The sequence below is a fragment of the Harmonia axyridis genome, chromosome 7, assembly GCF_914767665.1.
Source record: "Harmonia axyridis chromosome 7, icHarAxyr1.1, whole genome shotgun sequence".
Lineage (NCBI taxonomy): Eukaryota > Metazoa > Arthropoda > Insecta > Coleoptera > Coccinellidae > Harmonia > Harmonia axyridis.
This window is the reverse complement of record NC_059507.1, coordinates 19,994,748-20,021,234: the sequence shown is the minus strand read 5'-3', so window position 1 is coordinate 20,021,234 and position 26,487 is coordinate 19,994,748. Positions and strand designations below refer to the sequence as shown.

Sequence of the window (26,487 nt, the reverse complement as noted above, 5' to 3'; positions counted from 1 at the left end):
GCTGGCGGCATCCTTGGTCATCATTTATTTAAAATGAAGGAGGAGCTGTTGTTTCCAAATATGAATCAGCTAAACATCGACGATATTTGGTAACGAAAAATGACGCAACTAGCTATATAGCACGCTCAACCATCAATCATTCATTGAAATATCAATTTCACCTTATAAGGTATAAGGTGCCTGCTATTTCGTTTGTTTGTCATCTTGGGTAGGGTTATGCGGTACTGATGATCCCTAATAAGGGTGAAACCGGTATATCGCTATCCTTCCTTGATTATGATTCCTACGTAATGGCGTGGAGACCTTCTGTCTGACAATGGTTGTGTTTCCTATTGCTGATACATTGACCAGATAAATATTTGATAACGTATGATGTTATTACTCTATTGGAAATTGTACTAAAGATTGTACTTCTTGAATCAGATGAGCTGTCACGGTGGTGTTAATGAATAATTTGGTAATGTCGGAAAATTGGGAACACCGAGAATTGAAGATCTTTGGTAAATCAGAGATGTGAAGGAGAAAAAGTGTTGGACCCTGAACAGAACTCTGTGGAACTCCATTTCAATAGGCCTCGCCGAAGAGAAAGATCTACCGACCCAAACATGGAAGGTTCGATAGGTAAGAAATGCTTTAATCCAAGAAAGTAGGCGGCCGCGAATCCCAAAATGTTCAAGTTTATGTTGGAGATTATGTGATCAGGGCCGGTCTGGCCAGGTCGGCAGGTCGGCGATCGCCGAGGGCCCCCGGCCAAGGGGGCCCCCAGCTGAATAAAACTAAACTAAAAAAAATTTTTGAAAAGATGTTTTTTGGCAAGTTTATTTCATTTAAACGTTAAGGTAGACTTTATTAAAGATATAGAAAGCAGTTATGGACCAATTCGCTATTTTTGTACGGTATATCATTCGATAAAAAGTTTATGAAAGGCTTCTAGAAAATACTGTAGTTGAAGACTCGAGTGGACTTGCATTGTAAAGGGTGTTTTTTTTCGAGGTATATAACTAAGTTGGCATTACTGTTCAAGATGGCGACCGATTTAACAGCTGTCAAGTGATTTATTCTCAGTTTGGTTTGGCAATTCATCAAATTCAGCCAAACGATCATCAAGTAAGGCGTAAATTCGTCGAATGGGCCCAGGAGGGGATTGCCGTTCTTTCCGATTTTCATAAGCGAATTTTGTTTAGCGATGAAGCGCACTTCTGGTTGAATGGCTACGTCAACAAACAAAACTGCCGAATTTGGAGTGAAGCTAATCCTCAGGTGTATGTCGAAACACCGTTATATCCAGAAAAACTGACTGTTTGGTGCGCTTTATGGGCTGGTGGAATCATTGGTCCGTACTTCTTCAAAAACGATGATGGCCAGAACTTTACAGTCAATGGTGATCGGTATAAAGCCATGATTACTAACTTTTTCATTCCTGAATTGAACAACCATGATGTCCAGGAGCTTTGGTTCCAACAAGACGGTGCAAAATGTCACACAGCTCGTGCCACAATCGATTTATTGAAAGACACGTTTGGTGACCGCCTAATTTCACGTTTTGGACCTGTGAATTGGCCTCCAAGATCTTGTGATTTAAAACCGCTAGACTACTTTCTGTGGGGCTATGTAAAGTCATTGGTCTATGCGGATAAACCATAAACCCTTGACTATTTGGAAGACAACATTCGCCGTGTTATTGCCGATATACGGCCACAAATGTTTGAAAAAGTCATCGAAAATTGGACGTCCAGATTGGACTACATCCGAGCCAGCCGTGGCGGTCATATGCCAGAAATCATATTTAAAATTTAATGCCACAAGATTATCTTGCGGATAAATAAAATTCATGTCAGTCGAATGATCCATCTATGTTTTATTGCAATTTAAAATTCTATAGCTCTAAAAAAAACACCCTTTACAAGCGTGTAACTTCAGAATTAAAATTATTCAAGAGCACGTTTTCGCTGCAGGGGAAGGTTCTCGTCTTATTTCCTGAAGGGGGGCCTCAAATCAGCATCTAGCCGAGGGCCTCCAAAGGAGCCAGACCGGGCATGTATGTGATATTCGGTCAAATGCTTGATAAAAATCCAGATAAACAACGTCAATTGGACACTATGGCCAGGAATTTATGCATTCAAAGATATTAGTAATGACTGATCTCCAAGAAAGACAAATTGGACTCTAATTCTCTGCGTCACGTTTATATCCTTTTTTGTAAATTGTAAATTGTAAATTTTCCTTTAGTGTATTATGTTTTTCTTCAGTGGGATTCCTGACAAGTGAAAACAAATATGGATTCCAAGGCATGATATTAGTAAAAAAAATAAATGAATAATAGGATAATACAACCACTTATTTCAAATGAAAATTTATCAGTTTTGGCGTATTACGGAAAAACTAATTCTGACCGAAATATTTGGCTGAAATGTTTCTTGGGAGCCATAAAGTCGGAAGATAATCCGCTTATTTATGGTTAAGGTTGATTTCCAAAATTTTTATTGTTTTTTTTAACGATTTGATATCTGGACTTTCTCACTGTAAAGGCTTGGTACAATACAGCTGACTTTCTCCTACATAAAGGACGATTTCAAACAAAGGTAGTATAAGGTGAAAGTTTCAACGATCGTGAATGACATCTTAATAAACAATACATAAAGTTACATTCAAAATTTTGTAAATATTATTTAATAAGTAGACTCTTTTTAAACAAAACAAATCAAAGTTGGTATTGTCACATGATGTTTGGACACAAAGTTACATTCTGTATAATAAACCTCATCGAGGGAAACCGATGAAAAATGGCGTAGGGTTGACGTAAAATTATTCCAACCATTCAGGCCAACGTTATGCGGTAAGCGGGTCGAATGAAATATTTCACCGAGGCTGGAACAATGTTTCAGCAACATCGCGTCGACAATAAACAAGGCCGGAGAATCAGTGAATTTAATTATAAATTACAACTGAGTGGGTATTCAGAAGAGGAAAAGTTTCAGTGTCGTGTCTTTATAATGAACTCTGTCTACAAGACTGATCACGACCTCAGAGGTTGAACTAATTAAAATTGCTTAATTAATTCCGAGATCAATTTTTCACATTTATTAGTTTCTTCGTCTCGGGAGGTTCGGCAGTGATTTAAAGTTTTATATATACCTGGCGCAAATACCAATTAACGCACGCCTGAAAGGAACCCCCCAGGGGTGGATGTAGGGCACCGTGAATTATTGTGGCATCCACCAGAATAATTAGAAATGATTTCTTTGTTTAGTTTATTTATTATCGACCAGGGAATTGAATAGGAATTTTGCGAGTGGAAACATTTTAATTTGCCAGAAAGCATTAAAGGTACCTAGGATGAGTTCCAATCACACAATCAATTAAAAGCATAAGCTAACAATTCAATAGATGAACAAGTTCTCGAATTCCGAAAGTATTTGTTGGAAATAATTCAATTGAATCACAATATCAGTGCAGGGGCGGTCCAGGATTCCTTCAAGGGGGAGGGGTACTGAATGCACATGAAATATGCAGATGGAAGTCATTTTGTCATTTTTCAACATGCATCATCGCTCAAGGGGGCGCGCCTTTGCCACTGTATTAGTGTGCAATCTGTGAACACCATATTTCGAAAACACTTGAAGACAAATCGTACCAGATATCTTTTATTTTTCAGGAATGCAGTCAATAATTTAGGAAAAATTCGTGATGATCTTGATTTTATCGACTTTTTCCTCTTATTGAAATTTTCATTTCATCTGACCAATCACAATCAAAAGAAAGCTGGTATTATCATGATAGGACCAACACTGTTTAAATTATGATTTATTTAATGATGATATTTCCAACGAAGTAACCATTGGTACAGACAGTTTCAGTGTTATTTGAGGCATACGAAACACTGCTACTATTAGTTCAAGAAAGATCTTTCAGAGAGTACCAGAGAAATATTGATCCTTTCAAACAGGGCCGTCACTGGCGCTGGCCAAACAGCAGCCCTAGGCAAATACCCAATTTGCCACCCTTACTGAAGCTAACTCTGTGGAATGATAAAAATTAATATTGAGCTTTAGCGTTTCTGCCGCCACGTCAAAAAACAAGTCGGCGCCCTTGCAAGTTTGGGGTTTTGTACTGAGCAAAAGAGCAGGGGGGTGATTGGTGAATTTGTATTCAGATATCCACACTTCCTTATGAAAAATAGGAAAAAAAATGTATTTTAAGCGTAATTATTTTGTATGGATTCAAATAACAAATAATTTTTGATTAAGTATATAAATTAAGAATACCTAATGAACAAACGAATATCGGTATCTTCCTGGATTAAATTTTTTATTATTAAATGTTTTCCATCGATTCTCTCGAATACAAGGTTTTTGACGTTTAACTTTGTTCATGAAATAGTCTATTGAAATACAATTCGACAAGAATTTATCTCATGGATCTATCTTTTATCAAATAATTCAACAGAGTTATTTCGAACAACTTCGTTTCGTTATTAAATAAGTCAATGGACTCAAAATTGAATGACAAGTGGTATTACTATCGATCGATTATGCTATCTTTTATTGTATCACCTAATATATTATTAATATTTCAATTTAACTCGAAACATAAAACATAATATTCAAAATTCAATTGAACACTATAACAAACTTAAAAAATGTTCAATTCTCTCGAATTTTCTGACTTTATTTATCCCGTTGATAGGGCGCCCCCTCGACAACGGCGCTCGGAGCACCTCTCCCACGCGACGCCCCTGTTCATAAAAGCAAACATCCCAATTTGCCGAATCGTTCGCGATCCTTTGTGAATCTGGACAACATCCACCCGGATCTCATACGAATAAGGCTCTCGTCAATGTCTGGAAATCGAATAAAAACGGATTTCCGTTCAGGATCTCTGGCACGGCTGTGCGAAGCGAGATAAGTTCAAAGTGGGAGGATAAATATAAAATAGTTGCTTACCTGGAGCAGTAGGGCCACCACCACTATCCCCTGAGCTCTGTGCAGGGCGTCTGAGAAGTTTGTATAGAGTTGAGAGTTGAAGCCGAAAATTTGTATCTGGAAATAATGGAGAAAAACTTTCAATTCCGGCCAGAGATTTTTGTTTTTGTTTCGGGAAGCGGTGGGCGTTCGATTGTTGGGATCGTGGGAGGAAGTGGATTGAGGTTATGTTACTTATTTCTATTGTTTTGTAAAATGCAGCATAAGGTGGTATTTTTCTATGAAACAGTTGAATTCATTATGACTGCTTCATGGAGAAAACTATAATTCAATAACAAAGCAGTAGAAACCAATGTATCTGTACATTTCATTAATTCATGAGGAATTAAAATGATCAATTAGAAAACATTAACAGAAGGCAGATATTATTTTTTTAAATTTTTATTTGAGTGAGCATTCTGATTCCCGAAACTGATACACTGAAATTATTGTGGTTTCCTTAGTTGGATTGAAATAAGTTTGGAGTTCTCACTCATTGGAATAGGGATGGCTATGGAAAAAGTTATTACATCCTTTATAATGAACTTCCAGTAGATATCAGAGAAACAAGAAATAACAGAACGTTCAATAAAAGAGTTGAAACCTGGATCAGGAGCAAACCTAAGTCCTTTTGGGATACATTCACGAGCAGGAATAAGTTTGTTTAGTTGTGTGTTCGTGTGTCCATGGAATTATTGTTAATTTGAATTACAACCCACGCACAAGTGTCAACTTTTGTGGGAGATTTATGTTTGTTCATTCATTAATTGGATAGAATTAATGTGTATTATTTTTTGTATTTCGGAATGAATAAACATAATTATTATTATTATTATTATATATTATTATTTCAATTTAATCTTCCCCGTGAGCCCATTCACAGGCTCAAAATTGTTCTACGTATATTCAGACTCAGAGAATGAAGGTGAAATTATTATCGAAATTTACATACCAGGAATAAGTAGGATATTTTTTATATGAAATCATTGTAACTTCTTCAAAACAGACCCTTGCGGAAATTGTATATATTGAATAACCTAGAGAGCAGACTTTGCAAAATGTGATATTTCGTTCTATAGCTTGCTTAACAATCCCCAAATAGATCGTTTACCCTATTGGCCGATCTAAAACTTTCGTAGGAGCTTTGTCCATCATTAAATAATATACCTTTTTTCTGAGTGGAAAGAGTGCAAGCTGAGTAGCTGACAATCTCTCTGACATAGAGTTAAAATGCTGTATCCATATATATATATATTGTCCACTATCTGCAAATATTGACATAAAAAATTATGTTTATGTAGGCAAGGTTAATCGATCGTCTAGAGGTATGATTCGATTACCTGGCCTTTCGTCTTTTTCTCCGTGACTTTATTGGATTTGTAATAATTGAACTCTTTTGAATTATTTACATCTATTTACAAAGCCACAATTATAGAGTACAAACTCAGTATTGAGAAGATCTTAATTACGTCTTAATTACAAGTTTCTCACTACGGTACTGAATTTCGCCTTTGCCGTACCGCCCACAAAGATCTTCGCGGATTCCTGGAAATCGAATATTCTCGAAGGACTAGAACCTGATACACAGATGTGACACATCTGGTACGACCATATTGTCTTCGAACTTTCACAACCCCCCAGTAAATCTCTTCAAGATTTACAACTCCATGACATATCTTCGACACCTCGAAGAATAACACATCCTTTTTACATTATATGTACAATAACAATTCGTTCCCTGTAAATTCATTGAAACTGTCATGCCCTCGACACTTGAAGAAACTAATAGGTCTCCAAGCATCCGGTTGACCATCTCAATTATTTACAGGGAACAATAACTGGACCCCACATTTATTTCATTTGAATATCTCCAAACAGAGATCGGAATCAACGATGCGTTGTTGATTTTGGTCAGTAGTTAACAAGTTTCAAAGGTGAAACCATTAACAGTGAATACTACAGAACCTTATTCAATCGATTCTTTGTTAAAATTGAAAGAAATCATCATCAACTGCAAAAGAAAAAAATCCATTTCGCCAAAACAATGCTGCTGGAGAGAAATCGATAAAAACCATGGTCAAATTAAACGAGGTAGGCTTACAACTGCTTGACCACCCTATTCTATCGATGTGCCCCTCACTGATAACAAGATTTGTTTAAAGAAGCATTCTCCAGGGAAAGAAATTTGGTTTTAATGAAGAAGTTATTGCCGAGTCTTTTTCGAAAGCTAAGATTAATATTTCTTCAGAAAAGTGATCATGTGGAAAAATCAAGTCCAATTTTTAGGAAAACATATGCTTTCACTGTTTAAGCAGGGGATTTGTAGAATGAACTGTTAAAATCTTCTTCTTTTTCATATGCAAATCCGTCAATGAACGTTTGCGATCTTATTTTCCATGGCTTTTCTTTCCCTTCGATTTTGCCCTTAATAATCAGTTGTAGGAGCTGATATTTAGGGTTTCGCATCATGTCACTAAAAAATGATCAGTTTTTCTTCGCTTTATTGTTTTAAGTAGATCACGACCTCTATTCACTCGTCTGAAAACATTATCATTCCTTACTCTGACTGTCTATAGTATGCGTATCTTCAGGATTTTAAAGGCTTTCAACCTGTTTAAGAAGTTCACCTTAAGGGTCCATCCCTTTACACCATAAAGAAATACATATCAGAAATAGGACTCCACAAATCTCAGTCTGAATCTGAGATCGAAAACGCTGCACGTGAAAATTATTGGAACTGTGAGAAATCTTGCTCAGGTTTGTTCTAAACGGGCTTTCATTTTATTTCTAGATTTCCACTCCTCCAGAAGTTATGTTCCCAAATATTAAATTTTTTTATCCGTTCAATCTTTTGCTGATTATATTTTATTAATGTTTCTCCAAACAAAACATCTGTGTAATGATCACCATGACTCTTGTTCTCTTGGTGTTTGTACTTAGACCCATATCATCTTCAAACCTCCGAAATAGCAATTTTCCTTCCAAGCACTATCCTTCTTCTTTGTGTATGATATTGAGTCTCCCTAACTTGGGGATTCAAATGCAAAAAGTCTCTTTATCTTGAGCTAGTTTCAACATTTGTTCTGCTTCTTATCACGGTCCATTTTCTAACGCTCTTCAATCAATAGGCTTGTTTTTTACAAATTTCCCAACCACTATCCTTAAAACGAAAATCTCTATCCATAATCGATCATCAACGGTCATCCCCAACAACAACAAACCTCCTCAAAAACCATTTTCAACTTCAAACACCTCATCATCGCTTCCCAATCCGAAAAAATCCGAAATCTAATTGGCGCCGTCCCGCAGATCAAAGCGGATACGCTCCCATCCAATCAGGACGTCCTCGATCATCCGGCTCGAAGGACCAGACTGCCTTCGATTCGAGCCCCGTCGGGCGGAAAGGTCGCCGAATGTGAGATCAAATATTGAATCGCGGGGCCTTCGAGTAATCATAATATTTGCGCGACGTGTGAACTGAAAAGTCTCGCGAAGACGATAAAACGGAATCTTGGGGCAGGCGGGCGAGCGACGAAACAGGCGCGAACGGTCGTACGTAATGGGGCGTCTGGGCGCCCCCGTCTTTAAGGACGGAGGAGGGGGGTCCATCCTGTGTGTGTTTGCATACTGTCGATCGGTTTTAGAAGACGACTGGATGCTGAAGATTTGGAGCATTTGGGTAGCGGGGTGGAAAAACATTGATGTGTATACACGGTGTCTCGTTGATAATATCGTTGTTGTTCGGATAGAAGAGATACCAAGGGCGGTCCTAGCCTTAAATTTTTAGGAGGGGATCGCCGTTATGGGCTTCTAGTTTTTTGATGGGTAAATTTCGTACATTGTCTGCTTGAAACGCATATTAAGTGTTAGGTGGTTCCATTTGGAGAGGTCATGACCCCCTTGACCCCCATCCCGGACCACGCTTGAGAGGTACACTTAATACAACTTCCAGAATATGTCATCGAAAAATTAAGACAAATCCTCTGAAAGGAAGTCTGGCCCATTTAAACGCTCTCCCATTCATGATTCATGTGCCGGTTGTACCTTTAGAGACCACATATACAGAATGGGTCACGGTTGATGGTACACTAGAATTTTACTGAGAATGAAAGGTACGATTTTATTGATTATAAAACTCATGTTATGAAGAACCAATAGAATCTGTAAATTTCCCATAGTAACGTCTTATTGATAAGTGGGTATACCCTTGACGACGTGGTATGATCGTTTTGTTGCTTTGTCTCCTGCCATATTGGGATCAATTCCATAGTAACATTCTTGGATGTTCGGTAAAAAAATAAAATCAAGTTCATTGAATTTTCAAAATGCAGTGGTCTGGTTATAGTTATTGAAATTATTCGTTATATAATTGTAACGAATACCAATTCGAGCACAGGCAATATATTTCAATCATTCGAACCTCATCACTCGACGTAGTTCGCGAAACATCACGAGAGCGCAGTTCGAGTGGTGTTTCGCGAACTACGTCAATTGAATCGGTGAATAATCGAACATTGTGTATTCTTTTGTGATATTATAACTGGTTTGTTGGGCAGGGATCACTGCTCTATCAATATGAAATATTTTCAGCACTGCGTTGTTGCTGCTCATATTAATAAGTACATACATCTTCGATATTTCAACTGAAATACTGTATTTTATTACTTTTTTTCGATTTGCAGTAGCCTCCTGATTATTTATGTATCAACTTCGTTGCCTTTTTCTCTAGCTTTGATCAAACATTCATAACATTTGTGCTTGGAATCCTAGAAAACTCAAATTCTACAAATCTTGTGTATCATTTATGTGAAAAAAATATGTCTCGATTTAATATAATATCCCACATAGCAAGAATGTTTTTGCCTATATCGAAGACAAACAAATCGATTTGTTATCTTTCACTCAATAAATATGTTTGGGTGTTATGGAAGAAGTTCACTTCCTTCAAACCATCCTCCAACTAGTCCAAATACTCTAGCTGGGATGAGATACCTCAATAGAAAATCAATAATCCTACTAAAACTATTACCTTACGTGTTCCTGAGTGCATAATATATCATGTACGCTAAAAACATTATTAGTTTCACATTTTTTGAACTGTTAAAGTTTGACCAAGCACCAACATAACTCTGAGGAAAATTTTTACAAAAGATTTTTATAAAGAATTTTTTATTACTGGGTGTTCCCTTTTCCGGGTCATTTAGTATAATTCCACCAATTATTTATGAATAAGTCAAAATAGTATTCAATTATTGTTTTGAGAACTTCTTCTCAGAACTCATGATGTATTTCATCAACAAATAACCCACTTTAGCGTACTACTAACTGATACTTGATAATCTTGAAGCAGCCAATTTCATCCAGCCAACCAACTATTAATAAAGTTCTTCTAATACAAAAGACCAATCTTCGCAAAATTAATCACGGAATTAATACTTCTTAATTCCTCCGATGCAAACTACGGAATCTCCCTAGAATAACGACGTTGTCACTGCAGCGAAATTTCCTACGAAATTTAGAGCGCGCCACCTCCGCGCCAATGAAAAACCTGCTGAGAGGCAGGAATGGCAGAGAAAAAGCGGCCCAAGAAATTAGGACCTAATGAAAAATTCTGAAATAATCGCGAGAATATCCGAGCGTAGGTCTTGAGGAAAATTATCAGGGATGAAAATTGAATTAGAGCGAGGAGAGATTGTCCGAAATTTAATAAAATAATTATTACACTATTAAACCCATTATTCACTTTCTCGGGCAGTCGCTAAGTAATTAGTCGCATTGATATCTTTATGAAATTTTAACTTTTCCCAACTGAAATTCCGGGGCTCTCGACGCCCCTAATTGGTTTATTAGGAACGGGGGTAACTTTGGAAACCTTATCAAAATGAGTAAGGAGGCCGTGATCGCATGACGTGGAACTTTCGTCAATTTTGAGGCGAAGGTTTCTTCGGACGAATTATGTGATTGATTACTTACCGCCTGGCTTTATTCTATTACCGATTATGTAATTACTAAAGAGATATGCAGATAGTTCAAGTTCTACCTTCAATCTACTCTTCCTTTGACGTGAAGTCATCAGCTTTTGAGCGCCCGTTCATTTATTCGCCAATTGCGCTCTTGAAGATGACATATTTATATCACATAATCTCTATAAGACAGTAATGCCAAATGGTCCGACCAAATCAAAAGCCTTGTGGATAGGTGAATATTCAAATTCAGTATCGTCTTTTGAGCTACCAACACTCTACTCGATTGAATTGAATGTTCCCATAGCATCACATTATAATGAAGAAAGCAATAAACCATACTGTAATGAATACTTCCCGTGGACTCAGTAGATATCGAAACCTTAATCTTGCAGATAATGCAATAAGAACTTACTATTTTTTTGTATCTCAGGAAGTGAATTCAAATATCCATCAAATATACCAAACGATCCGAATGAGTGTTAGTAATAAGAGAGTATACAGGGTGAGTCTTTGACTTGTACATATATTTCAACCGAAGATTACTGAGGTCAATAGAAACCCTTTTTTCATTTACCATTTTTTCCGATTCGGCCCGGTTAAAAAGATACAGGCTGTTGAAAATCGATAAAAAAATGTCATTTTCCGTTATATCTCGGAAATGGTTGTATAGAAAAAAAATGAATTTCGGGATATAGTTTTTCATGTATGTGATGAATCTTCTCCGTATACAAAATTGTATTCACATCTCCCCGTTTCTTCATTATGAACACTTCATCCCATAAAAATACCAGAAATTCAAAGAACCGAACTCTCAAAAGTAACTAGGACGTTCATTGAAGGATATTTAGCTAATTTAAAAAATAAAAGTATTCTTCATATTTTCTCGTATATTGACCCGTTTTCGAGTAATATGTGTTTAAAAAAAAAAAAAAAATTTGTGAAATTCAAAAAATTGGGTACTTTGGCTAATTGCAACTCTGATAGAAAAGACTCACAGAAATGAATATTTGCTACGTTGTCAGGTCAAAAATCATGGATTGAAACACTGAATTTGCATTGACAAGTGAGGGAACCAGCCGACTTAGTTTGAAAATAAAGTTATTTGAATAAGCTCACCCATTGAGAAAATTCAATTCTTTTTGGTAAATCCGTCGGCAATAAAGCTTGTACCTTTTGAATATGGTATGGGCAATGCGAAACGTCTCGTACTTGTTTCGGGGTGCTGTTGCACGTCATCTAGAACATCATCCATTGCTCTTGATCGCATTCGGCCCTTATCCACCATGTTGATAGCGAGGGTTCCATGATCACGCAATCTTTGAACAATCCTTACGAAAGTTCTCTCATTTGGCTGTCTCCTATTTGGAAACAGCCTTCCATAAGCTTCTTTAGCTCTTCTCGCTATTTTTCCATTTGTGAAATAGCATTCCAACATATCTACCATCTCCTGGTTAGAATACATTCTGCTAATTTCCACTTAACACACTTAAAGAACTTCACAAACCACTTTACACTAAACAAACACCTTACACTAAACAAACTAAACACACTTAACACTTAACAAGTTAAATGCACTTAGGTAACACTTAACAAACTAAATACACTCAATACTTATCATTTACATTAAACAAAGCAACAGAAATCATGATACCATAAATTCGAATTTCAATTGTTTTCGGATCATTCTATGCGCATGACCGATCAACATAGAAGAATCTCGAATAATTTTTTAAACAAAACATCAAATTTATGAATTAATAAATTTATTTTATTATGAATTTCATTAAATGTAACAATTAGTATCATCCGAAATGTTAAATCGAATTTTGTATAATAAAATAAGTCATAATATGCTAGATTACCGTATGTTATGAACGATTTGAACTATTGCGCATGGCCTCAGAGTTTATTACTCTATGCGCATGGCCAAACTGAAAATTTGAGAAATCTCGAAGAATTGTGGTTATGTTTGGCAAACAAATAATAATAATAATTCGATATATGATTCGAAAATATTTTATGTTTCAATAAGAAACAACATAGTTCGGCGTAAGTAAGTTACTAAGTTATATAATATAAATAATATATTGAATAATTATTGTATACTTTCAGATCTCCTAATAATTCATCGAATCATTCAGAAAAACACCATAATGAATTTAATTGGACGACGATTTTCCTTCGTGAAGATGATTGCCCACTAGATACAGAGAAGTTTCAGATGACCTGTATTTAAAGAGAATCTTGAACCCCTTCAAATTAAATCCAACCGGCAACAGTTTGCTGTGAGGTGTTCATGATTTCATAAGGATAATTTTTCCATATAATGAATGGAAAAGTAAATTGATTAATTGAAATAACCAAAAATCTACAATACAATGATTCTGTTGATAAATTCAACTACTTGAATAAGTGAAGCACTAGTTATACTAGTAATAAATATTTATTCAAACTTCATACTCATCGATGTACTGAAAAATAATTTCAAAGTCACTGATTCCACCATTAACGCAGATCCTATCCTATTATCTAGTACATGTACTGATCCAATCCATATGTTTCAGAATCAATAGCTATTGATATTTTAAGGCATATACATAGTTTGTAGTTACTGTCCGTGGTTTATAGATATTATAATAATATAATGAATACATCTGAGATCAGGAATCATTGAGAATTAATTGGAATAATGGCAGGCCTAATTTAATAATTATTGAATGTTTTTTATTTCGCACAATCCATCTGAGGCTAAATGAATCTACGTAAGAAGTATAAGAGTAAAAAATGTTAAACCTGGTTATTTATAAATTAAATGAAAATAAAGACAATTTATTATTATGGTAGTTTCTACTTCAATTCCTGTTTTTTGATATGCATTTTTTTGTTTCAGTAATGAAAAATCTTTATTTCAAATTGCTTTGAATGTTGTATACCTATTGTGGGGCACAAGAGAAATATTTTTCTATTTTGATTTGAATACTGGATTTATAGTAAAAGAGTGGATTTGGCAATAATACATGATTTCAAGTCACTGTTAATCTTTCGATAAGTTTATCAGAAGCTTCAGTTTATTGAGTACTTTTGAAAAAAAGGTATACCTTACAAGAATTCAAAATTTATTTTACATGTAGTTGATATGTGAAAAAAAAAAAAAAAGATCACATAATTGTTGGGAAGTTTCATAATATTTTCAGTTTATCTGTTCGATAACAAACAAGTAAATTTACTTGTACGTTGTACTTCCTTTTTTTCTAGCCGAATACCATTTTACCATCTTCAGGAAAATGAAATTTTCGAAGATGTTGATTATAACATTGATAATATTAAGGAAAGACTAATTGCTTCTTTATTATCGAAAGTACTCGAGAGCATTTTTTGGAGTTACCTATTGGGTATCAAATTTTCAGACAGAATATTGGCATTAGTGAACACTAAGAAGAAAAGGATTTCAAATATTTTCATGATAACAAATTACTGAGCTTTGGCACAGCCCTATAATATGAAGATATTTCATTAAAGTTAATATTCTATTTTGAATAATTCTGATCGAAACTCATTTTCAAGTGAATTTTCACAAACTAGGCTCCTTATAAAATAACACCAATCAAGATCTGAAATCCCATTAAAAACTGCTGCTACCAAACATTACTATAATCTTCTTCCAGTCTTCTGAACTTTCATCGATACATAACAATACATCCTAAAATTTCATTTTTACGTGATTGAATACTTCTATCCATTTGCTATTCGATAATTTCATCCTAGAACATTTGATTGACATACTTTTAAGAGGGCCAAAATTGTTTTAACGTGAAAATAAATAAAAAACTTCAGTGAGTTGAAAAAAGCAGAATATTCAATAGTGGATATTCATATTGAATACCACCATTTCATTTTTAATACAAAAATCAAGATCAATAATTAATCAATAATGGAATATTGAAGATTCATGAAACTTATAAGCTTCTAGGATGAAAAAGGAAAAAAATTCAATTCCTTCTGGAAATTATTTATTACTCCTCATACTACTGTTATTTTCAACAAGATAAAATCGGAATTTTTCCATCACAAAATTACCTCTGTGTGATACAGAGGTGATTCCATCTTCCACATAAATCCATTCATGAAACTGCCTTTTCATTTTCGAGCTAAGTTATTGTGTAGGTACTTAGATAAAGTATTCTGGGTTCATTCAATCCAAAATGCAAGCGTTCTTACACTTTTTGCTACCCTAAAAATTCAAAACTTTTCTCACTGATTCCATGATAATAAGAATTCAAATTGAATACTGGTTTGAATACCACTTTTTTGCTGACCTCTAGATAACAAAATATACTCAATTAGCCCAAATTTCTAGTTATGTACAAAACTTCAACCGTTTGTTGGGTTTCTTGAATTTTATTGACAAAACATAACATAACCTTTAAACATAACATTACAGATGCGAGATGATTAGTATTCATAGGTACATAGATTTAGCTTATTATTCTGTAGGTTTTTTGTCATTATAGTGTTTTGTGATTGTAAACTTGGCAACGTGGGAAGTCCACAGATGATTATCATTAATGTTTATTTCACCTTTATGAAAATGAAAGGTTATATGAATTGGTAATACGAAACGAAGTGAAAAAGCGAAAATAAATGATTGGATATGAATATTAGATTTAATATGGGTGGTTGCAAGCTGAATTTTTTATTATTATCGAATATAAAATAGAAATCAAGAGAAAAATAATCAACATATTTATCTCCCACGAAATTGCTTTAACTCATTTATTATATTGAAAATAATACTTCGGTCACCAATGGGAATGGAAAAAGTGAGTTTATGCTTGTTTTGCTAATATAGTAACCCATTTCCAAAGTTCAAATGGTATAAATTTATGCAGTGGGCTGATTTCCAGGTTCGGCATAGCTCATTATGAAAACTTAAAATGGCCATATCTTTTCAACCGAGCCGAATCGGAAAAAATGGTAAATGAAAAAAGTGTTTCTTTTGACCTCAAGAATCTACGGTTAAAATATATGTACAAGTCAAAGACTCACCCTGTATATTCTGTCTTACTGATATTTAAAATCAGAGCATTCCAGTGACACCACTCTGAAAGCTCGCAAATAACTTCACACATATTGCTTAGTGCCGAGACATAAAACAGCTTCATTTCAAAGAAGTTTCTGTCTAAAATTGTTGAATACATTGAGTTCAAGTGTAAGCTTATAGAGTACTTGTTGTGTGAGCAATAAATGTTATTTCAAATGTATGTATAATTGCATTCTTCATGCTGTGAGATTCGGGTGATCATTGGGTATAAGTACTATAATTTATAATTTGTTTTATATACCTATATGATTGCTGACTTGTTTTTGTACATTTTGGATATAAGCTCAATGCCGATTTGTGTGTGTGAGCCATCAAACATTTGCATTCTGAAGTAGTTGCTATTTGGAGTCTGGCAACACTTTCGCCATTCGATGTTATGACAGAAAGTAAGTTTAACATTTGATATTAACGAAATGGGTCTATGTATGCCTGAAAATATTAGGAAAAATAAAGAAAAATAAAACCTTGATTCCAAAGTCGTGAATCTTCTATTCAAACTTCAAGAAATTGACGTGAAAAATTCAAAAGAAATGATATGCCGTCTCGGCAGTTTGTGGATCAATTGGTGAAACGAGTTCGTGAACTACGTCGTTATTGGATGAAACACTTCACTTTTTCGTCCAGTATGTACACCTGAAAACATGGCTGCTATATCGTGAACTGTGTCTCAACATTCTTTGACATCAACAAGTCATCGTGCTTAAGAATATTATTTGCACTTCTCTGAGAATAATTTCACAAAAAGACTTCGATATGTGAGCTCACAGCGTTCAACCTGAACTGAAACCTCGTGACAATCCGAAGCTTTTCCGCCTCAATAGGCTAATGATTGTATGGTCAAAAACGAACATTTTCCCGAAAAAAAACCATTTTTCTGATGTAGCTCATTTTCACCTCAGAGGATATCTTAATGAGCACAATCCACATTTGGGGATTAGAAAATCCACATGTTATTTTGAAGATGCCGATGCACTCACAACGAGAAACTGTGCATGCCGAAATCTGGCGACTGAGGCTCATCGAATGCTCTCAAATACCTATGGTGAGATCGCTATTAGTGAAAGAACGTGCCTAGAGTGGTTTCAACGCTTTAAAAACTGTGATTTCAACGTCGAAGGCCAGCATGGCGGTGGAAGAAGGAGGGTTTTCGAAGATGCAGAATTGGAAGCATCACTTGATCAAAAAAACAAGTCATTTCAAAACGCCTGAAAGTCATAGGAATGTTTCAAAAACAAGGAAATTGGGTGTTATACGATTTGAAACCGAGAGATGTTGAAAGGCGTTTGTTTGCTTGTGAACAGTTGCTCGCAACGCAAAGACCTAAGGAATTTCTGCATCACATTGTGACAAGAGACAAAAAATGGGTTCATTACGATAATCCCGTCCATGTTTCCACGTCGACGATCAAACCAAATATTCACGGTTCCAAGGTTATGAACAATATTGGATGGGACCAGCTCGGCGTAGTCTATATTGAGTTGTTAAAACCGACTGAAACATTCACAGGGGATCGTTATAGAACGCAATTAATGCGTTTGAGCCGAGCCTTCCAAGACGAACAGTCGCAATAGAACGAGAGGCATGACAAAGTGATTTTACATATTGCAAAAGTGGTGAAGATATACTTGGAAACGTTGAAATTGTCCTACCCCATACGCCGTATTATCAAGGCGTTGCTCCCTCGAACTATCACTTGTTTCGATCAAAGGCACGTGGCCTGGCTGACCAGTACTTCCGGTCTTATGAAGAAGTGAAACATTGATTCCATTCGTGTATCGCTTCAAAAGATAACCTGTTGTTTCACTGCGGGGTTCGTACGTTGCTCGAAAGATGGGAGAAAGTAGTGGACAGCGAAGGACAATACTTTGAATCATAAATGTATACCAGTTTTTTACAATAAAGCCTCGAATTACAGAAAAAACGGCGGAAGCAAAGTATTATTATTAAACCCTCCATATACAAATGTAGTACACCACTCCACCCCAGACACCCACAAACATCAACTCTACCCGTACAGATTACACATCTCAATTTCCCAGTCCGATACACAAATAACCGCGGGAATTATGTACTTAATTATTCATCTTTTGAGCATCCGTCTCCCCGGCAGCATGCCATTGTGAGCAACTACTTACCCACCTGCAAAATTGGCGATGCTCTGTACTCGCATGGCACGAGAAGCAATAAGTATTAGTTTGAATACGCAGAAGGGGGGATCGTTTCGTACTAATTCGCGGCATTGGGAAGCAAGTTATTAGGGAAATGAATTAAGCCTCTCTAGACTGTGCCCGACATCAATTGACGAACCCTGTTTTATCGGTTTCTGGAGATTAGCGCGGCTCGTGGGACCAAATCAAAGAGTAGGTGTTTATGCATACATATTGGGGAAATTGACACCGTCATTCGACGTGTTACATACATAGACGTTCAGTCATTCGGTGCTCCGGTGGTTATATTGTGATGGGAATTATAATCGTCTTATGATGAAGCACTTGGATCTTTGATTGGGAGTTGAGCAGTTTGAGGTCTTTTGATATTTCGCCGTATATTGAATACTGGGTGTAGGAAGATGGCTATAAAATAGTCGAGAGGAATCTTGATTAGTATGTGAGAGGTTTAAAAGGAGGAAAAACCGAAAGGATAACACTCTAGCGGAATCTTCCAGGGTTGGATAATTCTGAAAAGTTTCTTCGGAATTTGTCACTGTGAGATCTAAGAAGTATCTGAATCTTAACAAAAATATTGTAGAAGTTAACATAGCAAGAAACTATCGGAAATATGACACAGCGCTACATTCCGATAGTCAGGCTACAATTAAAGCACTGAGCTCACATATCATCGATTCTAAGATGGTATTGGAGTGCCGAAGAAATGAAATGGGTAAGAATAACAGGGGCTTTTCAGTCTGGGTTCCCAGCCATTCGGGAATCAGAGGGAACGAGGAGGCCAACACACATGCCAGAAAAGGAGCACAAACTCCTTTCATCGGCCCGGAACCTTTCTGCGGTATAGACAGATGTACCTACAAGAAAGAGTTTCAGGAAAAGGAGGCAACCGAAAGAGAAAAACGCCCTGAATCACTCCAAAAAGTTTCTTCGAAACCTTGACTCTACAAGATCCAAGAAGTTTCTGGATCTTAGTCAGAATATGCTACACCTCCGAACTGGATTTTTCACAGAGCATTGCCGCCTTAGGAAACACCTCATGAAAATGTGTCTAACAGAAAAAGACGAGTGCAGATTCTGTGGAGAGGAGAAAGAAACTCCGGATCACCTAGTGACGAAATGCCTCGCCATCGCTAACCAACGCAAAACCTGCCATGGACACGAAACTTATAGAAGTGAGGAATCAGCCTCCTCGAAGCCATCCCAGATATTGGAGAATATCTGGAACTGGAAGGCGAGCTGTAGATCACGTTATGGAGAAAATAGCTCTGATGAGGGGCACAAAAGACCATTAGATCGCAGTGAAATGTGATCTCCTTGATTGAATCTTAATCTAATCTAGCAAAAATATGCTATACCTTTTCATTGGATTCCTTGTAGGGCATTGTCGACTCAAGGAGCACTTGATGATAATAGGTCTAACAGAAAATGACGAATGCAGATTATGTGGGGAGGAGGAAGAAACTCCGGATCATCTGGTCTTTGAATGCCTCGTTATCATTAGCCAACGCAAAATATGCTTTGAACAAGAAACTTTTAGAAGTGAAGAAGTAGCCTCCTTAAGCCTAAAGAAATCTGGAACTGGAAGGCGAGCTGTGAATCAAGTAATGGCGAGAATAGCTCTGATGAGGCAGAATATACTATAAGGCGGCAGTGCGATTGAACCCTATTATATCTAATTTAAGAGGTTACATAACACCGCGACGTCAAGATCGATTGTGCCCTTCATCAGAGTTTTGCCCAACACTTTACCATCTTCAGCTCCAGTAATAGAGTTCTAATGAGTTTCAGTATCTGAGTTGGCTTCAAGTTTTTCGACAAAAGCATTCGATATGGCGAGGAATTATGCGACCAGCTGATCGGAATTTCTTCCTCCACCTTACAGAATCTTCATCTTCCAGTTTTTTATTACATATTCTTATGAGGTGATCCATCCCTGGAAGATTCCACTGGAGGTTTTCTCTTTCTTTAACCTACTTTCCTTTGAACCCTTCTTCACAAAGAAATTTTTCTTTACACAAAAGTTTTGGATCACAAAAAGGTGTTAATCTCTTTCCCTTTCTCACAAGTGTATTATCTGCTTCGTTGCTTTTGACTCCCAAGTGACCAGGCACCCTGACTGAAACGACCTCATTATTCTTGCATAATTTATTGATTTTACTTCGGCACCTACATATCAAGTTCGAACCGATGAGATGGGAGCTATGTAATTGAGTGCCCTTTTCAATTTCATAACTCCTATTGGAAAACTATTTAGTTCATCTAAATTTATTCCTTCAGAACCTATAATATTTTCGCTGAATATATTTCAAACAAGATTGAAGCATTCGTATTGTAAAAGCAAGAGGTGATTGGCTATTTCTTTTGTTTCTGGGAGAACACTGCATTCATCTATGTGTTTTGGAAGGCTTACTAGAATTAGAAACAGAATGAATCCCACAGCTTCAGTAACACGCAGTTTAACCTAAACAAAATGATTCTCTACATCGAAACTGACAAATTTTCCACGATCATCCCAACCAATTCCATTCCTTTTTTCCAGACCACTCTTCACTCAGCCATAATATTGCGTTTCCCAACCGACACTAAAAAAAACATAACGGCGAAAGGAAACAACTTAAGGCAACACGTAAACTCGGATATAATATGAAAACCTAATAATTTAGGGAAATCATCCCCTCGGCAGTGGAAACATCCCCTGCATCCTCACGAATCAGGATCGACGCGAAGGAAATAACAGCAGTCAGACATAGCGGCATACCTGTGATGAATCCTCCATATCATTTTCAATTATTCACGCCGATACTCCTCTCAATTCCTCACACGTTTTCCTGAACGCATTACTGCTCCCTCGGTTAACCCCAAAGGAAAGTTTAACTCCCGAATTTGATACGTATAACCACTGTGGTAAATCACCCAGAACTGAAGAGCCGATAATGTCTTTTGTGCCGGGATGATGAATGTGTGAACATCCGAGGCTAATACGTCTCTGTGAAGCGATAAGACGTGCTGCAATTTCGGATTATTATTTTCGATAATGAGGCTTCTGGATAAGGCATGTATAAGGAGTCATTGTGTGGTAGGGGGCAGGTAAAACTTGATATTATCGAATCAAATGTAAGCACAAGCCATAATATATTGCGTGACATCGAAAAAAGAACACCCAGTAGTATCTTATGAATTTAATACACATAGGGTAACGTTAATAATTGAACAATATTACAGAAAACTCAATCGTTGATAAAATATAATTGATTATGAGGTCTCATATCCACAGAAACTCGTCTAGGTATATATAACCCTTAATGAGATGATCGATTTCCTTTTGAGGTATCTCATCCCAGGCTACTTGTCTATCGTGACACTTGAGTTTGAGGAGAATGGGATCAACGGTGTAATCTTAATACCACAGACATGTTCAATAGATGAAATACTAGGAACTAAGGGGATCAAGGCAACAAATCGAGCTGATTGACTTCAAAGTGGACCAACGTCATTCTGGCCAAACGTGGTCTCGCATATTTTGTTAGAAAAGAGCTTGGTGAATATTCATATATCAGACAGGATATGGGGTTCCACCACCTCATGGATGTACCGTACACTGGTGATTCCAACAGTACAGAACAAGAGGATCTCACCGATTCTGACCGTTGCATGTCCATCTTAATGCCCAAACAGATTATAGATTCATTATGAAAGACAATGCTATTCCAATCAAGATCTGATTTCAGCCATACAAGTATGAAATTACGACATTGTAAAAAGCAATATCCTTAATTTCTAATTAATATGCAAGTAAAGTATATCCAAAGTCACTTGCACTAGTCCATAAAGACGCTTGGCCAGATGTTTCTTTGAAGTGGATATCGCGATCCGCTAAAAATTTATTTGAAAGTAAGGCAATAAATTCACTGACCCCAAAGGAACACCTTTGTATAATCGAAATATTCTGGCATCCTCCAAGTGACTTTGGATATACTATACTTACACTGCTGGAATTAAGATATAGGGTGCTATTACTTGTAGGAGGAGGTCGTCTTTGGTGTTCATTGGAGGTAACATGACCGCCAATCGTTACATCTAGAATGTGGTAAAACCAAATATTCTGACGCATAGCAGACCGACTTTACGCACGGAAATCTGGATCATTGGTTTCCCTATAAGCTAACATAATAGCGCAACTTGACGCTGAATGATAGTGACCGTCGGCGTCGGCTACCGATCTGGACAATCCTTATGTTCGTCGATTCGTTGATGTCATTAACGCATTGAATACTTGAAAAATTCTCCGTTTCCTTTACCAATTTGATACGAAAGTTCGAAAAATTTGATGTATGCTTTCAGAAGCTACTTTCGAGTCATGTAATTGAACAATAAATAATCTACCGTGTTAGTCTGCTGGTACACGATAACCTTAAGAGCAGACAATTGAGTCCACATATACAAATATTAATAAATTTCTCCGAATACAAAAGACCAATCTTCGCAAAGCCCACGTTTTCAGCAAGATAATGATCGACCATTTCAATCCAGAATTACGTTGGCTATTTTGAAGACAATCAAATCGATTCGTTGTCTTGGCCTCCTAGATTTGAAAATGTTTCTTTTTGAGGTCTGAGACATTACGGGAAATCTGTATTGAATCCAGAAAGATAAGATCAGGACCGAATCGAAAAGATCGAGACGGTTGAAATTCAGAGGGGAGTTAGGCAGGGTTGTCTCTCACCACCCCTGTTCAATATATACTCTGGGGAAATTTTCATAAAAGCACTCAAAAACATTTAAGAGTATATCAAGGTGAACAGGGTGATACTGAACAACGTAAGATATGCTGATAACAAGGTCCTACCATCAGACAGTAAGGAATCCAGATGCTGTCTGTAAAAGAGGACGATTATACGGCATATTGATCAATCTAAAAAAGAAACAGGTCATGGCAATATCAAAGACCAATAATATATCAACCAACATGATGCATAAAATCAGTAATTAAAATTAGTTATTTGGGATGCTAGATAAGTGACAGTCTTGATCCAGACATCGAATTAAGATCAAGAGTCTACTCTTGATCTTATTTCAAGCATGATCAAGCATGCTAGAGCATGCAAACGAAGCAAACGAAGAGACTACGTCATCGAATGGTCGAATACTCTATTCCTTTATATTGGATGGAAGCATTTGAAATATGGGTCTTTCGCAGAATGCTCAATATTTATTGGACAGATGAAGTATCGAATGAGAGGGTGCAAGACAGTGTTAATGCAGATAGGGAACTATTAACATCATTAAAAAGAGGAAATGGCATACTTCGGACAATTGTTGATAGGTTATCACTACCAGTTGTTCCAGTTGATCATAAAAGCAAATGAGTACGAGGAAGGAGACAACTTTGAAGGATAATTAATATAAGAGACTGGACAAGGATTGATGTCCAATTGTTTGTTCACACTACCCAAAAGAGGAATGAATTCATCATAGTTGTCGCCAATCTTCACTAGAAGAGGCACTGAAAAAAGACTATTCCTTCCTCTAATTCTAATTTTTCATGAGGAATGTAAATATAAATTCACCAATGATTTGGGATAGGTATTCCTGTGCGTAATTGAATTCTTGAGGATTCTCATATCCCTTCAAGAATGGATTGAAATCGAGATTGAAATAGAGTGAAAAAAAGAATATTTGACATCGTTTCCGTTTCATTCCATCAATATATTCATCAAATACTCCTGATTATAATTAATTCTTATATTTTCGAGAGTTCATATTTCAAGAAGGCCAACTCCTCCGTTTTCGTATCAACCGGAATTATCGCCAATAAGAACTTAAACAATGCACCATTAAATTCGAGTTAGAAACGAATTTCACCATTCAAAACCGTTGAAGTACCTTTCCGAGCATTAATTATCATTCAAAATTTATACAGAATATTGACTTTGTGATTTGAATAGCACGAAGCAGGTGAACTCTTGAATATAGAGAACAAACAGCCCCTTTTCAGTGTTTATATTCCCCTCAAACTTCATAAAGACAGCGGGGAATTGCAGAAACAATTAAGTATTTCTGCACAATTCAGTTTCGAGTTGAATCACACTTTCCGTCACAGTCGACTCATTTTGGTTGTTTGAGAGAGCATCAATTTTAGAAATGTATTCGTTTCGAAACTTTGACCAAGGGACACAAAAAGTTGACGCATTGTTCTGAAGATTTTGAAACTCAACTCTTTAGTCGGTTATCATGAAATCCTTGGTATTTTGTCACACAGGTAAATTTTTTTCGCACCAATTCATCTCATTCAAAGAGCGTGTTGCAGAAAGAGTTGTCCTGTTGGTAGGATAAAAAGAACACGGCAAAATAAGCTAGTTGTTGGATTTTAATAACAGCTTTCGTATTCAAGGAAAAGGATGTTCAAATGAAATTGAAATGTGATTCTTCATCATTTAAATGATGTAAATTAAAACTCATACAAAATTTCATTACATTTTGCCGCTAGTTTAGATATAAATGTTTTTTCCAGCACCCTGTACCATGGCTAAAAATGCCGAAACGATTTTTTTCCAGAATAGCCCAAATTATTTTGCACTGCACTTATTCTAACACCACGACCTCCATTCCTTAAGCATCCTGTATATTTATAATTAGAAGTTTTATATCCACCATCGCTTCATAAATTATAATGGAATTAATGAGCCGACCACCCATAAAATATTCAGCATAATCTAACTCCGTGTAAAGATACACCCAAATTGTTGAAATTCTATGGTAATTCGAATATGGTTTGAAGCAATGCAACAATAAACTAGTTTGTTACGCTTGGAATGTAATATGTATATTGATGATGATCACTGAATAATATTTACGATTTTATAATGATTATTCATCATTGGTTTTCAATCTAGCATATGTTGAAAATCAACCCAGATAATATGAAATGATGGGACATTTCGATATGAGCATAGGGGAGGAATTTCTACAATTGACATCAATCATAGCGAGATTTCATTTCACCAAATTCAGTTTCGTTGTTTTCCAATTCATTGCGACACTGATATACGTTGATATTATTGGAATAGAATTCCACTGGCGCACATATGACACCGACAGAGCCAATCTGTTTTTTTTCTCAAAAGATGAGTGTTGAAGTTTCACAACAACTGTTAAAATTTCGTATGCTGACTTCAATATCAGAATGCGTCAGTTATTTTGGAGGACATCAAAAAAGTTCACGAAATAGTTTTGAATGACTGTAAATTAAAGTTGTTTGAGATAGCGATGGAGTTGAACAAATCACAATGCAGCGTATTCACGGCTTTACGTGAACATCTGTCAATGAGAAAGCATTGAGTGTTGCGCTTGCTCGCCGCTGATCAAAACCAACAATGATTCTTAACTCATTTGAAGCTGTTTCAATGGACTAGAAAGGATTTTTTGCATCGATATTTGACTGTGAATAAAATATGGGTTCAGCATTACATGCCTGAACCAAGGTGATAGTAAGCGACCAAAATCTCAAACATCAGCTGACAAAGTTGTAAGGGTTCAAAATTTCACCCTGCATATTATACGCTCTTTTCACGTAACACAGTTTTCCTCTATACATTTTATGTCCATCTTCCGGGATCAGTTACAATCATAAAATCATATCTCGAAACAAGTGTTTTTACACTTATCGAGACTTTATTGTGTATTCTTTAATATTGTTTATGTATTGTTTATCCGGTAGATTTCAGAATAAACTATTATTATTTCAATAGTAACAAACAATTGCAAGAATTAATAACACTAAGATTCGAACACAGATGTCGACCAATGTCCAATTATCTATTTATTTTCATTGCTTGACTCGGCTTAGTATCAGCATTCCAGATTTTTCATTATTGACATTGTTGTTAGGGATTCATTAAGCCAAGTGGCTGGATATTTGAACCAACTGCTGGACTTGAAAATGGTCGTGACAAATTATTTACTTGAACTGGACTTGATTTGAGATATTAATTGCTTGACTTGATATCAAGCTACCTACTTGATACGATCGAGTCTCGCACGGCATATATTTCTGCAAGCTCGAGCGCACTTAGGCTAAATTATCATCTTTAAAGAATAAATAGATGAGTTTGACATCGATCATCTAAGTTTATTGAAGAAATCCCCTGTAAATCGAGCAAATGAAATAACTTGGCGTTATGAAATAGACAAATTTCTAACTGAACCACGTGCCGACAGTCCTCAATATATTTTAGAATAGAGAATAGAATATTTTAGAAATAGGGGCAAACTTGGTTTGGTGTAATAATTTC

The 26,487-nt window shown here is 36.2% G+C and overlaps 1 protein-coding gene across 1 annotated transcript in view; it reads right to left on the bottom strand.

Moving 5' to 3' along the window:
* The window catches only part of LOC123684980 (carbonic anhydrase-related protein 10), a 348,197-nt gene that overhangs the window by 65,480 nt on the left and 256,230 nt on the right, over positions 1 to 26,487 (bottom strand). Inside the window, exon 6 of the mRNA XM_045624525.1 lies at positions 4,944 to 5,039. Coding sequence (XP_045480481.1) covers positions 4,944 to 5,039 — 96 coding nt within the window. The remainder of the gene's footprint in view (positions 1 to 4,943; positions 5,040 to 26,487) is intronic.